Raw genomic sequence first — 21636 nt, forward strand, 5'->3', positions numbered from 1 at the left:
TTACAAAGAGGGCGAGAGAGGCCTGCGTTGGCGCACTGTCCTCGAGAAGCCGGGGCGGGTGGGGCGGCTCCTGGTTTTGGAGACACGGGCAGTGAAACAATGGGATCCCCGGTCCCATCTCTTCTCACCAGCGGTGTCTGCTCCCTCCTGCCGGTCTGGCGGGCAGCTGATCACAGAGCACCAGGGGGGCTTTGGCTTCCATCCTCTGCTCTGGCCGCCGGGTGGTGTTAAGGAGCGCCGAGCGCACCCAGGCGAGGCCTGAGGACCGCGAGGGCTGCGGGGCCTGGACAGTCCTCCGTGCGGTGCTGCCTGGGTACCCGCATCCGCCATCTGCGGGCCGCAGGTCTCAGGAGCATGGGCTGTGCGGACCGAGCCCTCCCCGGGCAGCGGGCAGCTGGCAGGCCCCTCGCAGCCAGGCTGTCTGTGTGTCCTTCTCTGATTCGCAGGACTTGATGGCGTCAAGTTTATTTAGTCGTTTGTTCTGGGAAAGCCCTGCCTTCTCCACGTCCTCGCCCCCACACCCTGTCCTTCCAGCTGTTCTCCTGAGTCACATCTTCTCATCGGCCCCTTTCCACCAGCTTGGGGGAGGGCCAGGCTGGCCACTGGCATGTGCGACTGACCCGCTCGTGCGCCCACTGCAGTCCTCACCCCCCCGTGCTCCCACCGCGTGTAACTTGTCAGGCACCTGTCCGTCTCCGTCCCTATGTCTGTCAGTCCCTGTCCCTATGTCTGTCTCCATCCCTGTCAGTCCTGTGCAGAGGCAATGCCATGACAACTCTCTCTTTTAAAAATGTGTTTGTTTTCATTGATGTCAGAGAGGAAGGGAGAGGGAGAGAGAGATAGAAACATCAGTGATGAGAGAGAATCATGGATCAGCTGCCTCCTGCTCACCCCACACTGGGGATGGAGCCCACAACCCAGGCCTGTGCCCTGACCAGGAATTGAGCCCTGCCCTCCTGGTTCCTAGGTTGACGCTCAGCCACCGGCCAGGCCATACCAACTCTATAAACCCACCCACTTCGCTTACTCTCATGGCCCCCACTTTACAAATCAGGAAATCGCGGTAGAGGAAGTGGGTCCGTGCCCATCGCTGCAGCTGATCAGGGGCGCCCAGACCCCAGCCTCTCGGACCGCGAGCGCCCCCTCCCTCCCCCCCAGGGCCGCACGCAGCAGCCACCGGTGTCGGACAGGAGCCCTTGGTCTCTCCGTGTCAGCAGAGGACGCCTCCCTTCGAGAACTCCCTGTTCTGTGAGGAAGGCCGTCCCCGTGTCCCCTGCTGATGGCTTCTGCTCTCTGATGAGCAGTTTGTAGCAATTTACTCCTGAGAACGCGCCAGGACCAAAAAGAACAAGCGTCCTTTGTCACTGCCTCCTTCCAGAACATACCTGCCTCCAGGCCGTCCCTGCTCCCCAGGCCGACTGCAGACCCATCCTGGAGCTCCCTGTCCCCGCCTCCTGGGCACCGGGCTTGCCAGGGCCACACTCTCACTTGTGAACGCCCCTCTCCTCAGACACACAATTCCCACGGCCTGATGCCAGGCTCACTGTTCAGCGCCCTAATGCATAGGGAGCCTCGGCTGGTGGGGAGGGGGTGGGAGCTGTGAGGAGGGGAGCTAGCAGGTCACACCGGCCAGAGGGAGGAGGGAGAGAGAGCCAGGGGGAGGAGGGAGAGAGGGCTAGAGGGAGGAGGGAGAGAGCCAGGGGGAGGAGGGAGAGAGGGTCAGGGGGAGGAGGGGGAGGGCCAAGGGGAGGAGGGAGAGAGAGCCAGAGGGAGGAGGGAGAGAGGGGCAGGGGGAGGAGGGAGAGAGGGCTAGGGGGAGGAGGGAGAGAGGGGAGGGCACATCTGAGTCCCTGTCAGGAGGGCTCCCTCAGCATCTAATTTGTCATGATCAGACCGTGGCTGTCAGTGTGATTCTTTTTTGTTTTTTAAATATTTTTATTGATCTCAGAGAGGAAGGGAGAGGGAGAGAGAGATAGAAACATCAGTGATGATAGAGAATCATGGATCGGCTGCCTCCTGCACGCCCCACACGGGGGATGGAGCCCATAACCGGGCATGTGCCCTGACTGGGAATCGAACCGTGACCTCCTGGTTCCTAGGTCGATGCTCAGCCCCTGAGCCCCACCGGCCGGGCAGGGCCATTCTTAGTGGGAGATTGTCTGTTCGTTTGGAACACTCACTTTCTATTTCTCAGAATGCGTTCTTGGGCCTGGACTCAGTGCTAATAAAGATGCCCTTGCAGGTTTGTTGTTGGAGCCGCGGAAAATACCAGAGCACGTTACTCATTAGGTGCCTGAGGTCAGGCCTGTGACCTCACTGGATGTGGAGACGGATGGTAATTCTCTTCCTTAAGGCGCAGGCGGCCTGCCTTCGATTTGAAATGAAAGGCGCACTCCCCGCTGTTTCCATTGCCCTCGAATGAGGAGTTTATTCACAAGCAGCCCCTACAGGGCGTGGTGCACGTAGACGCATCTACATGTTAGAAACCCGTTCTACCCGTGACTGAGGGCTCTGACGAGCTAAGGCCCCGCGCGCCCCCAAACGAGTCACGCTGGCGTCATGTCTATTTTGACGATACTGAATAATATAAAGTTTTACTAATACATGTGCATTTAATTCTCAGAAATCTACATGCACCTGTATCCTAACTCGCTGGATTTAAATGTATGTCAACCTAGACTTAACAAAATAATTAAAACATTTAAAAATATTTATCATAATTTGCCCAACACCTTTCCCCCTGATAATCACCCCCGTGATCTGGAACTGCAGGGAATCTCAACATAATGCCCACAGCGGCCCTCGGGAGCGAGAAGTGGCAGCAACAGGTCAGCGCGCCCGCGGCCCCCCACCCCGTGCTGTGGCGGGAACGTCATGCTCCAACTTCCCACGTGAACCACGGGGAGGCTCCCGCAGGCGTGGCTCAGTGGTTGCGGGTCGACCTATGAACCCGGAGGTTCGATTCCCGGTGAGGGCACGTGCCCAGGTTGCAGCCTCCATCCCCAGCAGGGGGCGTGCAGGAGGCAACTGATCACTGATTCTCTCATCATTGATGTTTCTCTCTCTCTCTCCCTCTCCCTTCCTCTCTGAAGTCAATAAAAATATATTAAAATTAAAGAGAGAGAGAGCGAGCTCCCAAGAGAGCGTGTTGTCTGAAAATGAAGCTGACAAGATGTCAGGTTTCGTATATTTCGGTTGGGAAACCTGACCCTGGAAACTCCGGGGCTCTTAGCGGTGTGAAGGGGCGGCCGCAGGCGGGTCTGTCCCGAGGGGCCTGTTGAAGCAGGTGGCCTGGCTCCTCTGTCATCTGTGCCCTCAGGGCCCCCAGCGCGTGTCGCGCCCACCAGCTCTCTCCCGGCTGAGTTACGTGTTCACATGACGGCGATAAAGGCCGCTAGTGGACAGGCCGCTGTGCAGGGCAGACTGAGCCACGTTAGCTCCCGTTCTTCTCATTCTGATGGGAAGCGATAGCTGTTTCCCCAAAGCCCTTGAGAGTAACAGACGCCAGCGGGTGGAAATGAGGGGAGTCATGGCTGCGAAGCTGGTTTTCAGTCCTGGTTGTTCCAGAGGAAACGCGGGTCCCGCGGGCCCTTCAGGTTCAGCGACCTGCCCACCCCGGCCGGCGGAGCGCCAGAGTGACCGGGGCGTGTGGAGCCATCGCACAGAGGAGACGCGTGGACTTATGTCACCGTGTCAGCGTCAGCCAGGGCGGTCACTGACCCTCCTCCCGCTGCAGCTGCTGCGGAGCTGGCAGCCTGGGTGCTGCCCGCCTCTCCTCTGTGGCCTTGATCGCCGCCCCAAACACCTCTGGGGACCTGGTGGGACCATCGTCACATCGTCAGGTGAAAACACGGGCTCTATATTCTGCAGAAGGAGCTACGCCTGGGTCCCGGGGGCTCAAGGCCACTCCCCAGCAACCCCTTGTCCCCCCCCTCGTCCTCCCCTCTGCTCGGAGCCTGGCTGCTTCTCGCTCTGAAACCCCGGCTCTTCTGCCGGCACAGCCGCCCCTGCCTTTGCCGGCTTCCGGCACTGGCCCCACGGTGGGTGTTTTCTCCTCCCGCTCTCCCTCCCACAGCTTCCACCGTCCGGTGGCACCCTCCCTCCTCTCGGAACTCTCCCTGCCCCGAGTCTCATGCTAACAAATGGTGCCCTCACTGCCCCCCGCCCCCCCGTCTTACCTCCACGCCACCCCTCACTCCTCTCCCCCCCTGGTTTCACACATCGCATCCTGTATTTGCTGAGTTGGGGACAAGTGTTCCCGCCTGGGTGCCCGGTAACCACTTGGCACTTAGGAGAAAGCAGGCTACTCGTTTCCTAACTCTTATGCCCAGCGGATCCACCGCTTTCTTGGATGTGCTATGATTTTGACATTTATTCTAGACTAGAGGCCTGGTGCACGAATTCGTGGGGTCCCTCCGCCTGGCCTGTGGGATCGGATCGAAACCAGCTCTCTGACATCCCCCGTGGGGTCCCAGATTGCGAGACGGTGCAGGCCAGGCTGAGGGACCCACTGGTGCATGATCGGGGCCAGGGAGGGATGCAGGAGGTTGGCCAGTTGGGGAGGGACCAGAGGAGGGCTCCAGGGCGTGTCTGACCCATCTCGCTCAGTACCGATGGGCGGGACCCCAGCAACAAGCTAACCTACCAGTCGGAGCGTCTACCCCCTGGTGGTCAGTGCATGTCATAGCGAGCAGTTGAGCGGCCTTAGCATATCATTAGCATGTTACTCTTTGGTTGAATGGATGAACGGAAACTTAGCATATTACGCTTTTATTATTATAGATGAGCCCTGAAATGACTTATTATAGCTAAGTCTCCTGATGCTAAGCTATCGTGTTCTTGCCCATACTTCACTTGTCCATACTTCACTGACCCAGGTATTTTAGGGTCATTTATTGCTTTTATTTATTTACTAGAGGCCTGGTGCACAAAAATTTGTGTACTCGGGAGGGGACTGGAGGTCCCTCAGCCCGGCCGGTGCCCTCTCGCAGTCTGGGACCCCGTGGGAGATAATGACCTGATGGCTTAGCCTGCTCCCGGGAGGCAGAGGGCAGGCCCAATCCCTAGGTGCAGCCCCTGGTCGGGCTCAGAGCAGAGCTGATTGGGGAGTTGGGGCGCCACCCCCGTCACGCACAGAGCAGGGCCCATCTGGGGTGTGGGTCTCTGCCCCCTCTCATGCACAGAGCAGGGCCCATCAGGGGGTTGAGGAGCTCCCCCTTATCAGGCACAGAGCAGGGCTGATCAGGGGGTGGGGGTGCCTTCACCTGTCAAGACAGAGCAGGGCGGATAGGGAGGTTGTGGCCCCGCCCCCTGTCACACACAGAGCTGCAGGGCGATCAGGGGGTGTGGGCGCTGCCCCCTGTCATGCTGATCCCGGTGCTGGGAGGCATATTACCCTTTTACTATATAGGATAGAGGCCTGGTGCATGGGTGGGGGCCGGCTGGTTTGCACCGAAGGGTGTCCTGGATCAGGGTGGGGGTCCCCAGGGGGGTGCCTGGCCAGCCTGGATGAGGGGATGATGGCTGTTTGCAGCTGGTCACACACCCTTCAGTGTGGGGGTCCCCACTGGGGTGCCTGGCCAGTCTGGGTGAGGGGCTGAGGGCTATTTTCAGGCTGGCGGGTGACTGAAGCTCCCAACCGCTCCTTTTTTTTTTTTTTTTTATTCTGGGCCAGCTTTAGCTCTGGCTCCAGCTCTGAGGCCTCTGCTGCTGAAAGCAGGTATCTGGTTTGTTTGGGTTCTGTAATCGAAACACTGTATCAACTCCAGCTCTGAGATCCTGGCCGTCTGAAAGCAGGTTTCTGGGGGTTTGTTTGGCTTCTATATTTATTACAATGTTTCAAACTGCAGGCTCAGAGGCTGGCAAGGCAGGCGGGGAATGTGGGTTTTCTCCGTCACTGAAGCAAGCAAGCCTCATGTTAGCTTCAAGCTGCCTGGCTGCCGGCCACCATCTTGGCTGGCAGTTAATTTGCATATTGCCCTGATTAGCCAATGGGAAGGGTAGCGGATGTATGGCTAATTACCATGTTTCTCTTTTATTAGAGAGGATTTTTTAGTTTATTTTATTTTTTTAATATATTTTAGTGATTTTTACAGAAAGGAAGGGAGAGGGATAGAGAGTTAGAAACATCGATGAGAGAGAAGCATCGATCAACTTCCTCCTGCACACCTCCTATTGGGGTTGTGCCTGCAACCAAGGTAACTGCCCTTGACCGGAATCGAACCAAGGACTCTTCAGTCCCCAGGCAACACTCTATCCAGTGAGCCAAACTGGCCAGGGCTCATTTATTGCTTTTAAATGAAAATAAAATAATTTCAGGACTGAGTCAGTGTATGTATTTTCTATTTAGCCCGATAGACAAGGAATTGCAATAGCATGTCACAAAATGCTTAAACAAGAAATAGGTTAAAAAATAAGTAGCATACTTTCAACTTAGTCGTGTTTATGATAACGTGTACGTTGGGTAAAGGTTTCTTTCAAATGCCAGTTCTGCAGCGTGAAAATAACATGTGATATATTAATTAAACATATGAGGGTAAATAAAAGTGCATGTAGTTCTTTTTCAGAAAACTAATATACTGCAGCATAATCCTGTGTATGTGAAGGGGAGTGTTTTATATGACTTGGAATTATCACCACTAATCGGGTTATTAAATTTTTAGACATGGTCCAATGAAACACAAAGATCTATGTTAATACCGAGATTAAAGCTTTCAAGTGGCAGCTGGAAAATACTCTCAGAAGCTGCCCAGGAATATGAAGAGATTTATTTTCTTAAAGGCCAAGGGAAAGCAAATAAAATCAGCAAAAACGAGGGTTAAAATGAACTAATTACACGTTCCAGTGAGGATGCAGTGGTACTGACTAGTGATGATCTCCAAGTGTTGGAAAAACACAGAAATAGATGTCTTTAAAGAAAGACAGCCCGGCCAGCCTGGCTCAGTGGCTGAGCATTGACTGATGAACCAGGAGGTCAGGGTTCGATTCCTGGTCAGGGCACAGGCCCGGGCTGCAGGCTCCATCCCACTGGGGGGGCGTGCACCGAGGAGGCTCTGGAGGAGTGGGATGGATGAGCCTGGGAGAAGCACACAGGCCCCCTGGTCACCGAGCAGGGATAGCGGGGGCACCGTGACCGGGTCAGAGATCTAGTCTGTTGGTTCACTGCTGGGTCCCTGATGGCTAGAATTGTCCCTGACGCCTAGTTGATGCACACTCAATACTTTTGAAACAGGTCAGGATGCAGAAATAAAAATGACGAGGATGCATAATACGTATTTTTGAAGTGCATCAGGACACAGAGATAATGATAGTGATGGTGGTGGAGGTGGTCAGTAATTATAATACAGTGTCTCCGAGGGGAGGCACTGGAAATGCTATCGCCGGATCAGAGGGGTGTTAAAGAAAGTCTGCTCCCTCAGGGGAAAACATGAGGTGGGGAGAAATCAGGGGGTTCGTGGTGTAACGGGGGCTTCTCCATGGACAGAGGTCAGGGACACAGGCAAATTGGGGGCCATTACTTGCTCGAATTTGAAATCTGAAGTAGAACAATAGCAGTGGGCTGTGTTGCCCAAACCGTAAGTTGCATGAAAATTAAGAATAAGATACGGATGCGTATTGTCACCGTCATTCATTGTTTTGTAACATACGGTGATCAAGGACAATGAAATCATTGGTAACAGTATTGAAAAGGAAAGGAAAAGGCATTTCACTTCATGGACAGTTATGTTCCAGGACACGCCAAGTAAATAACAACACAAAACCACGAGGCGTAATAAGAGGATCTGGCACTCGGACTGAGTACAGGGTAAATGTTTTCTGTAGAGCAGTAACTTGTTGTAAACAGATTACAAAAATCGTATTTACCCCAAAATGGAAAGCAGCGAGGAACCTGGTCAACAAGAGAAGTCCTTGGCCTCTCTGACAGAACAGTACAGATACTTGCTGGCACATCATGTATAGATTTCCTGAAAAACTCTCCTGTCTCAAGCTTGATCTGGTCACATTGCCATGAGAGTGGCAATTGGATTGAATCACCGTGAGAAATGAGAAGACGTGTTGGCACGCGGCCACCAGAATGGGAGAGGAAGGTGCGCGTGTGCGTGTGCTGGTGAGGACTCCGCCGCCCGTGCTCCCATCCAGTGGCCTCCCGTGGGGTTCTCCTTGCTCCCCTCCCCCCGCGCTCCCTCCCGTCCGTCCTGGGTGGGTTAGCCCGTCTGTGTGCTGGTTGTGACTGTTTCGTCACTTCATCTCACCGTCTCAGCATGAACTCTCTGAACGTCCACTTGGTGCCAGCCACTGGCTGCTCTCCTGTCTCACTCTCACGGAAACATTGCGTTTGTCCCCATTTTGTGAATGAGGACACCGAGGCCCGAGAGGTTCAGTGAGTCAAGGGTGTGCAGGTCCCCGGGCTGTCAGGCCGCCTCACTGCTCTGACTCCCTTAGCCTCTAAGCCAGTGGTTCTCAACCTTCCGGCCGTTAAATACAGCTCCTCATGTGGTGACCCAACCATAAAATTATTTTCGTTGCTACTTCATAACTGTCATGTTGCTACTGTTCTGAATTGTCATGTAAATATCTGATATGCAGGACGGTCTTAGGCGACCCCTGTGAACAGGTCGTGCGACCGCCAAAGGGGTCGCGACCCACAGGTTGAGAACCGCTGCTCTAAGCGTATCTCACTGCAGAGGATGTAAACCTCAGTTAGCCAAGCGAACCTGGCCTCCGGGAGCAGTGCACACCCGGTGTGGGGCACGACCTGGCATTCTGGTTCTGCTCCATTTACGGCAGCAGCAGTGCCCTCTGCTGGAATCGGGAGAGCTGCGACCCGAGCCCTCGCTCGGCCACTAACCAGCTTCGTGACCTTGAGGAGTCTCTCACCTCCGGCCCTGGTTCCGCGTCTGAAAATAATGGGGTTTTAACGCGGCGTCTCCGCCGTCCACAGGCCTGTGGGTCTCCAATGAGAAGGCGGACGGTGCGGCCTGTCTGGCTGAGCTGGCGTTTGCTTATTATTGTAGTGTTTCTATTTATAGTAACATGGGGGGATGCCCTGCCTTCGTCCCGCTGTCTGGCTCCTGGGACGGAAGGCGGGCCGGCTGCCGGAGGGGCCTCGGGCAGGATGGCTGCTGCTTCTCCGTGACCCTGCGGCTCAGCTGTGTCTGCAAGGCCTCGCTGGCGGGCGGGCCACGAGCAGTTTCTTGCTGGTAGCAAGTCGCTTTGTTTTGGCTTAAAAGTTCAAGTCTTATTGTAAAAGCAAGAGCCTCTCTATAATAATAAAAGCGTAATATGCAAATCAATCGAACGACCATCCAGAGGACCACGCTATGACACCCACTGGTGCCAGGCCATCCACGGCAGGTACGATGTGATGGGTCGGGGTCCTGGCCATCACCCCATGATCGCCCCACAGAGGGAGGCCCAGGCCACTGGCCGGTGGGGTGACCAATTGGGGTGGCTCCATGATCACCCCAAAGAGGCAGTGCCAGGCCACTGACCAGTGGGCTGTGGCGGTTGGGCGGGGCTGCCCTCTGTGGGGGCGATCCATCATGGGGCTCCTGGGCTGTGAGAGGGCTCAGGCCAGGCTGAGGGACCCTTCAAACGAGTGCATGAATTTCATGCACCGGGCCTCTAGTTAATATAATACACCCAGCCTTAGCCAGTTTGGCTCAGTGGATTGAGCATCGGCCTGTCAACTGAAGGGTCCCGGGTTCGATTCCAGTCAAGGGGCACGTGCCTCGGTTTCAGGACCCATCCCCAGCCCAACCAGGGGCAGATGTGTGAGGCAACCAATTGATGTGTCTCTCTCACATGGATGTTTCTCTCTCTCCTTCTGTCTCTCCCCCTCCCTTCCACTCTCTTTAAAAAATAAATAAAATAATATTGCACTCCCTAGTCATGTAACTTAAGAACAGATGACACTGAATACAAAGTTACTCTCATAAAACAGGAACCCTAAACATCCGATCCAGTGTGGAATGTGGGCTTCTTAATGCTGAGCCCAGCTTCTCTTCTCTTCTCTGTCGGAATTTCCTGGCCTTCCTCCAGGGTGACCTTCGGAGGGTCTGGTTTCGCATTTAACGTGGGACTGTCCTTTTCGGTGGATCTGCTTCAATTACTTTTTCCAGGATTCTGGTTTTGGCAATTAAGTAATCGGTTTAAAGCCGACTGGTCCTGCCCAGTCTTTAGGAATCGCCTGTTACAATGTGCCTTTGAAAATTGGTTTTCCCTGTATTGCTTGGCACCGTGGCCTCACCAGTCCGCCAAACAGAGACTCCACATTAAATGGTCTGACTCACCCCATACTGCTTGTCCCCTGGTGCAGCGGAGAAGCTAGAAGGTTTAAAACTTTTTCTTTTGTTTACACTTGCCCTCAAGTGAGTGCCAAGGGCATTCGCCCATCCCATTTACGGCTCTGCAACCTTGTTCACAAAGAAGGAGACATTATCTGTTACTTATTTTTTCTAAGATTAGAACCCCTGTTGGTCATTATGCTACCAATCGTTGTTCACACTGGATGCTAGACAAAACTTTTATGTGGTAAAAAGTAGACATTATTTTCCCTTAATATTTAAAAAAAATATGTAGGAAAAATATATTATCTACATAAAATTGGTACACGTTGAATTATACATAAATAAAAGATGTACTCTGTTTATTTCTGTTATAAATTAACTTCCTCGTATGGTAAATAGTGCCAGATCGCGTAGCAGTTAGGCCTGGTAACTCTTTAGCTACTTATTTTAGTGGATATTAAAGAAGTAACAGCCTCCATTTCTCACGGTGACGGTGACGGAGGAGCCAGCCAGGCCGTATAAACATGCACAGCGTCCATGACTCCGGAGTTTCTGCCCAGCACGAGGCCTTCCTGCAGGGGTTCCCGGGCCGCACAGTCCGTTGGGGACACGCCAGTCCTTCCGTGAAGAGCCCCTGGCCGGCGAGACATCGCTGGTGCCGTGTGACGGCCCGCACTGCCCTCTGCTGGCAAAGAGGCCAGCCAGGGACCGACTAGCCTTGACTGCGGGAAAGGCAGCTCCAGACGCAGGCGGACCCTCCAGCTGTACCTCGGGCTCCTCAAAAGCGCTCGAGTGGGACACAATAACAGACACGGACTCAGTGAGAACAGGCGTCACCCGAGACTCGTCTTTTAAAAGCCTGTACCATTCTGAGTAATTGAAAATAGCTGTGGAATCTTTATTGTTGAAAGTATTACAGATGACTTCCCCCTCCCCCCCATGACCCCTCCACCTCTTCATAGCGGTTTAAGCGAAGTCTGCCTGTATTCCGTGAGTCCGAGGGGGCCGGCGGCTCTCGGTGTGTTCGGTGCGGACAGACGGCAGCCCGGTCCTCCCGGTGCGCTGAGCGGCCTGGGGTCTGCACGAACACAGAACAAGCTTTCACAGCATCGGCAGTGTCCTCCGATCTGTCGGAGTCTTTATAGAAGATTTAAAGAAGGCGTTTCATCATTTGTAACATCTGTTTGAAATACATGCCCCGTTGTCACATATTTCAGCGCGTAGACAAAGAACATGCTGTCTTCTTGCTTGTCGTAGTCTAACACATTCTAAATAAATGCCCCCTTTTGTACTTCATATCTTCTTTCCTGTCCACATTGTCAGGAATTGAACCGTGACCTCCGGGTTCATAGGTCGGTGCTCAGCCCCTGAGCCAGCCGGGCCCACGTCTCAGTTTGAAGTTGCTGGCATTTAGGGCAGCTGACGGCACAGAGCAGCGTGTATAAATAAAAGATGTACTCTGTTTATTTCTGTTATAAATTAACTTCCTCGTATGGTAAATAGTGCCAGATCGCGTAGCAGTTAGGCCTGGTAACTCTTTAGCTACTTATTTTAGTGGATATTAAAGAAGTAACAGCCTCCATTTCTCACGGTGACGGTGACGGAGGAGCCAGCCAGGCCGTATAAACATGCACAGCGTCCATGACTCCGGAGTTTCTGCCCAGCACGAGGCCTTCCTGCAGGGGTTCCCGGGCCGCACAGTCCGTTGGGGACACGCCAGTCCTTCCGTGAAGAGCCCCTGGCCGGTGAGACATCGCTGGTGCCGTGTGACGGCCCGCACTGCCCTCTGCTGGCAAAGAGGCCAGCCAGGGACCGACTAGCCTTGACTGCGGGAAAGGCAGCTCCAGACGCAGGCGGACCCTCCAGCTGTACCTCGGGCTCCTCAAAAGCGCTCGAGTGGGACACAATAACAGACACGGACTCAGTGAGAACAGGCGTCACCCGAGACTCGTCTTTTAAAAGCCTGTACCATTCTGAGTAATTGAAAATAGCTGTGGAAACTTCGGAAACTATTAAGCCGAATGTGAACTGTCTCAATAGCATTTTTAAAAATGTGTCTTTATTGTTGAAAGTATTACAGATGACTTCCCCCTCCCCCCCATGACCCCTCCACCTCTTCATAGCGGTTTAAGCGAAGTCTGCCTGTATTCCGTGAGTCCGAGGGGGCCGGCGGCTCTCGGTGTGTTCGGTGCGGACAGACGGCAGCCCGGTCCTCCCGGTGCGCTGAGCGGCCTGGGGTCTGCACGAACACAGAACAAGCTTTCACAGCGTCGGCAGTGTCCTCCGATCTGTCGGAGTCTTTATAGAAGATTTAAAGAAGGCGTTTCATCATTTGTAACATCTGTTTGAAATGAAATACATCCGTTGTCACATATTTCAGCGCGTAGACAAAGAACATGCTGTCTTCTTGCTTGTCATAGTCTAACACATTCTAAATAAATGCCCCCTTTTGTACTTCATATCTTCTTTCCTGTCCACATTGTCAGGAATTGAACCGTGCCCTCCGGGTTCATAGGTCGGTGCTCAGCCCCTGAGCCAGCCGGGCCCACGTCTCAGTTTGAAGTTGCTGGCATTTAGGGCAGCTGACGGCACAGAGCAGCGTGTGAGGGTGAGCGCTGCCGGGTGTCCCTGTGGCCATACCCACCTCCCCGGGCTCCTCCGTGTCCCGCGGCTCAGGGGCCTCATGACAGCGGGCGTGACGGCGACAGTGCGGGGCCCCGAGGCAGCGGGACAGCCCGTGGAGAAGGCCCCGGGCCCTGATCCCACGCGGGCCTGTTTGCACAGCGTCCATGACTCTGGAGTTTCTGCCCAGCACGAGGCCTTCCTGCAGGGGTTCCCGGGCCGCACAGTCCGTTGGGGACACGCCAGTCCTTCCGTGAAGAGCCCCTGGCCGGTGAGACATCGCTGGTGCCGTGAGCTCCGGCCGCCCTCCCACGCGGGAGAAGGTCAGACGCCGAGGGCAGGGCAGGAGCGCCCGGCCTGGCTCGCAGCTACATGGCCCCTCGGCGCCAACCTTCCTTCACCTGAACCCTTTCTCCTTCCTGGATGGTGCAAAACAGCACCTGCCCACCTTGCTCCCCCGCCCTCCCTCCTTCTCTTTCTCCTTGCCTTCCTCACTTCCTCGCCCCCCTCCTCCCTCCTTCCCTTCCTTCCTTTTTTTCTTTCCCTCTCTCTTCTTTTTCTTTCTCAGATATATTTTTATTGATCTCAGAGAGGAAAGGAGAAGGAGGGAGAGATTGAAGCATCAATGGTGAGAGAGAATCATGGATCAGCTGCCTCCTGCACACCCCGCACTGGGATGGAGCCCACAACCCGGGCCTGGGCCCTGACCGGGAATCCAACCGTGACCTCCTGGTTCATGGGTCGATGCTCGGCACTGAGCCCCGCCGGCCGGGCCAAAACAGTACTTTTCCCACCTGACGCACAACCTGGGGAGCTTTGAAACGCACAGAGACGCCCTGGTGCGGACCCACCAGTGGCGTTAGGCGCCTGGGCCCTGGTCTAAGGTCACGGCCCCAGTGCTTCTGTCCTACAGCGTCAGGTCAGGTCAGGTCAGTACCGGGTCTGAAGCAGAAGTCACGGGCGGGCGGGGGCGCTGGGTGGGGGATGACCTCCCACATCTGAGCCGCGGGTCCTCCGGTCCTTCCTGACGGGAGCTCTCAGGGTTCTGGTCCTTGGAGGCCAGCCCCGAGGCGCGGGTGAATGCTGGCGGAGCTGGGCCCCGACGCAGTGGCGCGGCTGCTGCTCCTGTCGCGCTGGCTGTCCCTGTGTCCCAGCTGTCCCTGAGGCGGCAGCACAGAGACCCCGTGAGCTCCACGAGCACCGCCCCAGCCCTGCCCCACGGGGCTGGGTCACGCATCGCCCGTTTTAACCTGCTCCCCAGGCGAGGCAGGGAGCCCGTTTGAAAACCCAGCGCCTGCTTTCCGTAGTCCTTACTTATTTCACGAATGACGGGGGAGTCAATGCGATTTTAAAAGACACTGTGACATCACTGTTGTGTTCCCTGAGCTGATACACAGAAAAGGGTGTGCTTAGCCGCGAAAAGAACAACAAGCCGTATGATTTCACTCATGTGAGGAATAGAAAACAAAAAGCAACGAATAAACTAACAAAGCAAACAAAACACGCTCAAAGGTACAGGCAACAGAGAGAGGTTACGGAGGGGAGAGAGGGTGGAGGGAGGCGAGTGGGCAAGGGGGTCAGGCGTGTGGAGACAGGAAGCCGGGCGTCTGTGGGGCCAGAACAGAGCACACAGATGTCAGCGATAACCTTGTACACCTGACACTGTGTAATGTTAGCAACTCATGTTACCCCAACACAATTAAATTTAAAAATGGGGGGGTTGTACTTAATCACTTTATGTGAAGTGTACACATACATACGTATTGATATGAGCAGTGACGAATTCATGACTCACTTTGGGGTATACTAGTAATTGGTAGTATGTCACAAAAAACGTCTTTGGGGAATTATATACACTTAATTTAATAATTATTTGTTATTTATATAGAAATATTTTATAGAAGAAAATACTCATATTTCAATTTGACTTGGTCTTCAACATATTATGATATCGGACTTTTGTTTAGGAGGTATTAATTCTCTCCAGGATAGAAGATTTTACGAAACTTTTTTTTGGACAGATCAAGTTGTTTTGTGTGTTGTTGTCTTAAATTTATCTTTATTGTTGAAAGTATTACAGATGTTTTAACTAAAAACCCTGCAGGTATATTTGAAAATAGAGTAAAATTGCAGACCATCTATGTTTTATTTTTTAAAATACATTTTTATTGACTTTGGAGAGAAAGGGAAAAGGAGAGAGAGGTAGAAACATCAATGATGAGAGAGAATCATGGACCAGCTGCCTCCTGCATGCCCCACACTGGAGATCAAGCCTGCAACCCGGGCCTGTGCCCTGACGGGGAATTGAACCGGGACCTCCTAATTCATAGGCCAGTGCTCAACCACTGAGCAACACTGGCCAGGCTGTATGTTTTATTATTTTTTTTAATGTAGTTTGGCTTGTAGCTTTGGTGGATGGTAGGTATAGGGTATTTTAAAAGTTTGTATTTTAAAAGGTAGATGAGTTTTATTAATTAAATAGTAAGAATTTATGTGATCAAATCATATATTGACATTTTCATAGAATTTAAAGGAATGTGCATGCATGACTTTTCCGTGTAGTGGGATTTGGGTTTGCATGAAGCCGCATCCATCTATTGTGCCAGGTTTAGTCCTAATGGTGTGACGCCGGGCGATGGTACAGCCCGTCTCACCGATGACCTCTCTCAGTTTCTCGGCAGCACGGAGGTGGAGCAGCCCAAAGGCACCGAGGTCGTGCGGGACGCCGTGAGGAAGCTGAAGGTAGGCCAGCCCCGTGCCTGCCCCCCCGCCCCTGACACCCCCCTTCTCGCCCCAACGGCTGGTGTACTGATCTGGTTTAAGTCATCATCAGACTGATGGGAATACCTTGGTGGTAGAAATGGCTTCCCCTGTTAAAAATGGACACTTGAATAAATATCACCAGATTAAGGAAGAATGCTTCATAATAAGTGTGAACACATAATTGTTGGTTTTCAGTATGGCACACTTATAGTTTTCTAAGTGCAGTTTCTCATACTTAACAACGGAAAGGCAATATTCCGTAAGTTTGGCTTCAGTAGCGCCTTCACCTTGCCTGGGCCACATGCTCTAACCCAGCTACTAGTGATGTAACAACTATTTAATAGTTAGACTGTCAGCCCGGCCGGCATGGCTCAGTGGTGAGCATCAACCCATGAATCCGGTTTGTGGGCCCAATCCTCAGTGGGGGGCGTGCAGGAGGCAGCCGATCGATGATTCTCTCTCATCACTGATGTTTCTCTCTCTCCCTCTCCCTTCCTCTCTGATGAAAACTCAGTTCTACTCTCTTAGCAACTTTCATATACGCCGTCCTAGAGGCCCGATGCACGCAATTTGTGCAAGGGGCTCGGCCCTCACAGCTGCAGAGGCTGCCCTCGGCCCTCGCAGCCCCGGCTTCGTCCAGAAGGTCGTTCGGCTGTCCGGTCTAATTAGCATATTACGCTTTTATCAGTATAGATTATGAACTTGCGCCCCGGGACTTACCTGATTCTGTACCTGCAGTTTGACCTCTGTGCTCCCTTTACCATTGCCCACGCCCGCCCCTGCCTCTCAGCCCGCAGTCCGTGGGCTATTTTTGTTTTGGGTTCTGCATATGTGACCGTATGATACCCGGCATTTGCTGCCTGACTCGGTTCACTTCGCATAATGCCCTCAAGGTCCACCCGTGTCTCACATGGCCAGACGCCCCTTTTTATAAAAGGCTGAGTAACATTCACACATATGTCACATCTTCTTTATCTATTCATTCATCAGTGGACACTTCGTTGCTTCCCTCAGACTTCTCATCTCTATCTCACTAAGAAAATCTAACATCCCACTAAAACAGCAGGCCCTCGGAGAACATCTTTTGTTCAATATCATTTTTTGTTTTATTTTTTTAATAAATATATTTTTATTGATTTCGGAGAGGAAGGGAGAGGGAGAGAGATAGAAACATCAATGATGAGAGAGAGTCATTGATCGGCTTCCACCTGCATGCCCCCTACTAGGGATTGATCCCGCAACCCAGGCATGTGCCCTGCCCGGGAATGGAACCCTGACCTGGTTCATAGGTCAACGCTCAACCACTGAGCCCGCCGGCCGGGCTCCATGTCGTTTTGTTGTAACACTGTGAGATGCCAGGGGACTGAGCTGGAGTTGCAGTCAGCCGGCCTCTGGTGAAATTGGTCTCGTTATGAATCGTTGTGCCTGTTCGAGAACCTATTGACGACATTAGACACAGACTCAGTTTCCCTCCCGTGTACAGGTCACTGCTGCTCCCCGCTGCTCTCAGGCCTTTTGCTTTGTGAGCGGCAGCTGTTCTCTATTTCACTCGTGTCGGAGGGTGAGGCTTCCGATCGCCCAGGCGAAGCCACGACGGGCCCAGCTTTGCTCTGCTGGGGGCTGCGTCAGGGGGAACCTGAGCGTTCAGTCTGCGGACAGATGGGGGCGGGGGGCTTGTGTTCTGGGTGAGGAACCGAAATGGATGATACTTTTCTGTATTCATTTTATCTGCAGACATTCGTCCTCATGTTTTAAGTAAATAGGCTGTGAGGTCCCAAGGTGATGTCTCTCCCCTGTGGGGGGAAAGCGAGGCAGCCTTTTCTTCCCGCCGCGCAGCAGGGAGGAGGCACACCTGCCCCTCCTGGGCCAGCGCTCCTCAGCTGATGGAGACGTTACTGATAAAAGGTGCCAGTTCGTGGGCATCAGGCAGAGTACGGTTCTGTTTCCCTGTCCAGAATGCTTCACGTGCTGGGCTGGAGTCCAGCTCCCCTTCGATCAGAGTGTTTTATACAAGAATAATGGCATTCACCGCAGTGTTTCTTCGTATCTAGGGGGGCCTCTATTCCGTCACCCCAAACCCCAGCCGGAAGGACCCACTCACATCATGGCCAGATAAAATGCAAAGAGATACTTGAAATGCAACGCCTTGGGAACAAAGCTAGTTTTTATGTAGAGTGTGGGGCAAAAGTAGGCCTACAGTTGTTCTTATGGAAAATAATACGATAGTTAATAAATAATAATGCATGAAAAACTCGCCGTTTTGTGTCCTCACAGCGGTAAGCCTACTTGGGCCACACGCGTGTTTTTGTGGGACTTTATGCGCAGTTCCAACATAGTTTTACGTTTGAACGGTTCTCTGTTAAGGACGGGAGGTGGTTGACAGGAAGACACACGTTACCTGGCGCCGTTTAAAAACGCGCGGCCAGGTGGTAGTGACTCAGCCTTTCCAGGACCTTCCGGAACAAACGTGTGTGTGCGAAGCCATCTTCACTGAGTGATTGCAAATAATACTTAGATTTGGAAAGTATATTGAGGGTGATGATTCAGGAGCCAATGAAAATGAACAGAGCAGTGTTTTTAACGTGTTTTTAAATTTTTTTGTGTGTGTTTGTTAGAGGCCACAAATCGAAGTCTATTGTTTATATTTTTTAAAAAGAATTTTTAATTCTGCTGTTATGCTGAAATGGCCAGAGGGTGGCGCTGTGGCTCCACTTAAAAATAAATGTGTCCACATCCCTCATTTTAATTTTCTGCTCATTTTTCTTAGTCACACGCATTCTGACTGCTCTGTTACCCACTACAGTGAAGTATTTTATTTCACTTGTTTGGTTAAGGTACATTTTATAGTTACTAAAGTTTCTAAAAGTTTGCAATATTAATATGTTGGCCTTTGACTTAAAAAGAATGAGAATTTTAGGATCAATGCAATACAATGGAAAACTTAAAAGATTTTCAGTAATTTATTTTTCATGCTACTATGTTTAATTATGCCTGGTAGCTTTTCAGAAAGATTTTAAAAACTGATTTATTTTATTGTATGCCACTTTTCTGTCATTTCATGGAGAATTTATAGTTTACAAATTTTTCTAAAATGTAAAAATTTTTGTAAACGAGTATGTATTTGTCAAAACATCATATTTTATATTTCTTGAGTATGTTTTAGGCTGAGATGAAAGAAGATACCAAATTCTATAAAGTCTGACAATTTAAAAACCCTTTCAACTTCTATCTAATACCAGTGTTTTTGTAAGGAATTTAATTTGAATAGCATCTATTTATTTTTATAAACACAATTAGTGTCAGTTTTAGAGGACTCAGTCTGTAGGAGAAGCCATGACCGTGGGCTCAGGAATAACTCCCAACTTCTGTGAAATCTAATCCAGCAGCTTTTTCATTCGACTTCAGTCTCTCTCTGTAACGAGACGCTGTTTAGTTTGTTTTTTAATGTTTTTACTGATTTCAGAGAGAGAGGGAGGGAGAGGGAGAGAGAGATGGAAACATCAATGATGAGAGAGAATCCCTGGTCGGCTGCCTCCTGCACACCCCCTGCTGGGATGGAGCCTGCAACCCGGGCCTGTGCCCTTGACCCGTAATCGAACTAGTGGCCTCCTGGTTCCTGGGTGGACACTCAACCATTGGGCCACACTGGCCGGGTAAGAAGTTTGTTTTTTAAACGCAGAAAATTTGTGTGCAAAGAAGCGCCGTTTAGTGATGCGTGGCCACAGAGCTAGGTTCAGACCTGACCGCTACCCACCATTCAGGACCCAGGTCCTGGCTGGGTGACCTGTGAGTCCCTGAACACAGTCCCTCCCTCTCATGCCTCCGAAAGCCTCAGACCAGATCCTTGGTGTTGATTTTCCTTTGTCTCCCTCTGTGTTTCCCCTCCCGGCCTCCGCCTGTTTTTCCTGCCTCCCACCCCCACTTCCTTTCTGCATTCCTTCCCTTCTTATTTTTTTTCTGGCAGAAAAGCAATAGCTCAGCAGATGGGTTGCTGTTGGTGGGTGTTCTGTACCAGCCCCTGGGGAGCCAGGAGGGATCCCAGGAGTGTGGGTGCAGCTGTGGGAAGGTGGGCGGCCACTGCTCGTCCCTGTGGGAGGAGGGAGCGGCCGGGAGGCTGAGGAAGCCCAGACGGCTGGTCCCAGGTCCCAGGTCCCATGTGGCGGGTGATGGTGAAAGCCACCCGGGCACATCCCAGGGCGCTCATTCCTCCAACATGGCAAGGAGACTGGGGCGGGGGAGGGGGGTGCGAGGGGGACACACAACACACCCACACACCCATCCTCCCTCTTTGGGCGAGAGCTGGGGTGATTTTCACGATTCTCACTAAAGCAGAACACATCTCTTCAAGGAAAAACAAAACCCTCTGGCCTGAATTAGTGGAATTCATGTGCAGAATCCCACCCGGAGAATAAAGCCAACGCCCCGCCCCATCCGGGCAGGCAGGGCCCTGGCATCTGCGGTTGCAGCTTCTCCCTGCAGAGTCCTCCCCGCAGTGTCCTCCCTGCAGCGCGGGCCACAGTGGGGAGGCCCTGGCCTCTCTGCTCCAGGGGACTGCACCCCTGCAGTCACGTCTGCCCTGAGTTAGAGGCTGGTACTCACAGCGCGCGCGCACACACACACACACACACACACACAGACACACACACAGACACACACACACACACGCCGAACCCTGCCCTGCTCGGTGCTGTGAGTCAGGCCAGGATGAGCCACGTGCTGGGAAGGCCTAAAGGGGCGAAGAAGTCCCATTCTCTCCCATAGTTCTTTCTCCGCGTTTCCATGTCTTACAAAGAAAGGTGTGTGTGTGTGTGGGGGGGGGGACAGGCTCGCAGGGAGAGGAGCAGCGTAGACCCGTGAGGGCGCCCCGTCAGCTGGGACTCAGTGAAGCGATGAGCACTGTCCTTAGTAGCCGTGTCCCGAGTTCTGCACGGGGCGCCCTCACACGAAGCAGCGTGTGTCAGGGGTGTGTGTTCTAAAGTAAATCCTTAAAACTAACGTTGCTTAGTGTCCAGTGTAACGGGCCCCTGTCGGCTTGTTTCCGGCACTAAGTCCGTGTGAGCAGAGAGGAGAAATCCCACACACGGAGCGCATGGCTGTTCTGGTTGATTCTGTAACAGAACCCACGAGCATTTACACGCACCTACGATGCAGTGAGCGGTGCCATCGCTGCTGCTGCGGAAGCACCTTGGAAGGTAAGGTCCGTGTTTGCAGGAAGCTCACCGACTCCGCTCTGAGGACTGTGCGCTGGTTGGGGTGATTACTCGGTTCTTAGCTTGGCTCCGAGTGTGGGAATCGGTTTCATTTTATTCGTTGATTTGATTGGGGAGGACGTGCACCAAAGAAGCATCTGGAAAGGGAAGGCTGGCCCGGCAGCCCCGGGGGCACGTTCTCCACCCGCACTACCAACACAAGGTCGCCCGGCCGGTCTGGCTCCGTGGATAGAGCATCGGCCTCCGAGTGAAGGGTCTCGGGTTCGATTCCAGTCAAGGGCATCTGCCTGGGTTGCAGGCTCGATCCCCGGGAGCAACCTGTCCATGTGTCTCTCTCACATTAATGTTTCTCTCTCTGTCTCTCTCCCTCCCTTCCATGCTCTCTAAAAAATTCAATGGAAAAATATCCTCGGAGTAACAAGCAAACAAAAAACTAAACGTGTTAATTAAAAAAAGAAAAAAGGTCCATAGGGAAAAAACTGATCTCTGCTTATCTTCCCACCAAGTTTTCATTTTCTCAACCAGCGTGAATACAAGTTTATAGATGCCATGGTCGAAGCAGATTAATGGTGGTTTCTAAAAGTTACTGGGAATCAATCTGATTTTCAGGATGGTAATGATAGGTACTGTGATTTCTAAATATTTTGAGGTTATGGGGGATTTATAAAATACTTTATAATGGGCAATAATTTAATGAAAAGTTCAACACAATACAAACGTCATATATATATGTATGTGTGTATGTGTGTGTA

At 52.4% G+C, this 21636-nt stretch overlaps 1 protein-coding gene across 5 annotated transcripts in view; it reads left to right on the forward strand.

Moving 5' to 3' along the window:
• Nucleotides 1-21636, forward strand: part of GULP1 (GULP, engulfment adaptor PTB domain containing 1) — an 87748-nt gene that overhangs the window by 45791 nt on the left and 20321 nt on the right. For all 5 annotated transcript variants that reach the window (XM_015566082.1, XM_015566080.1, XM_015566083.1 and 2 more), the window contains exon 4: nt 15582-15653. In XM_015566082.1, coding sequence (XP_015421568.1) covers nt 15582-15653 — 72 coding nt within the window. The remainder of the gene's footprint in view (nt 1-15581; nt 15654-21636) is intronic.

This window comes from Myotis davidii, unplaced genomic scaffold (genome assembly GCF_000327345.1).
Source record: "Myotis davidii unplaced genomic scaffold, ASM32734v1 scaffold221, whole genome shotgun sequence".
Lineage (NCBI taxonomy): Eukaryota > Metazoa > Chordata > Mammalia > Chiroptera > Vespertilionidae > Myotis > Myotis davidii.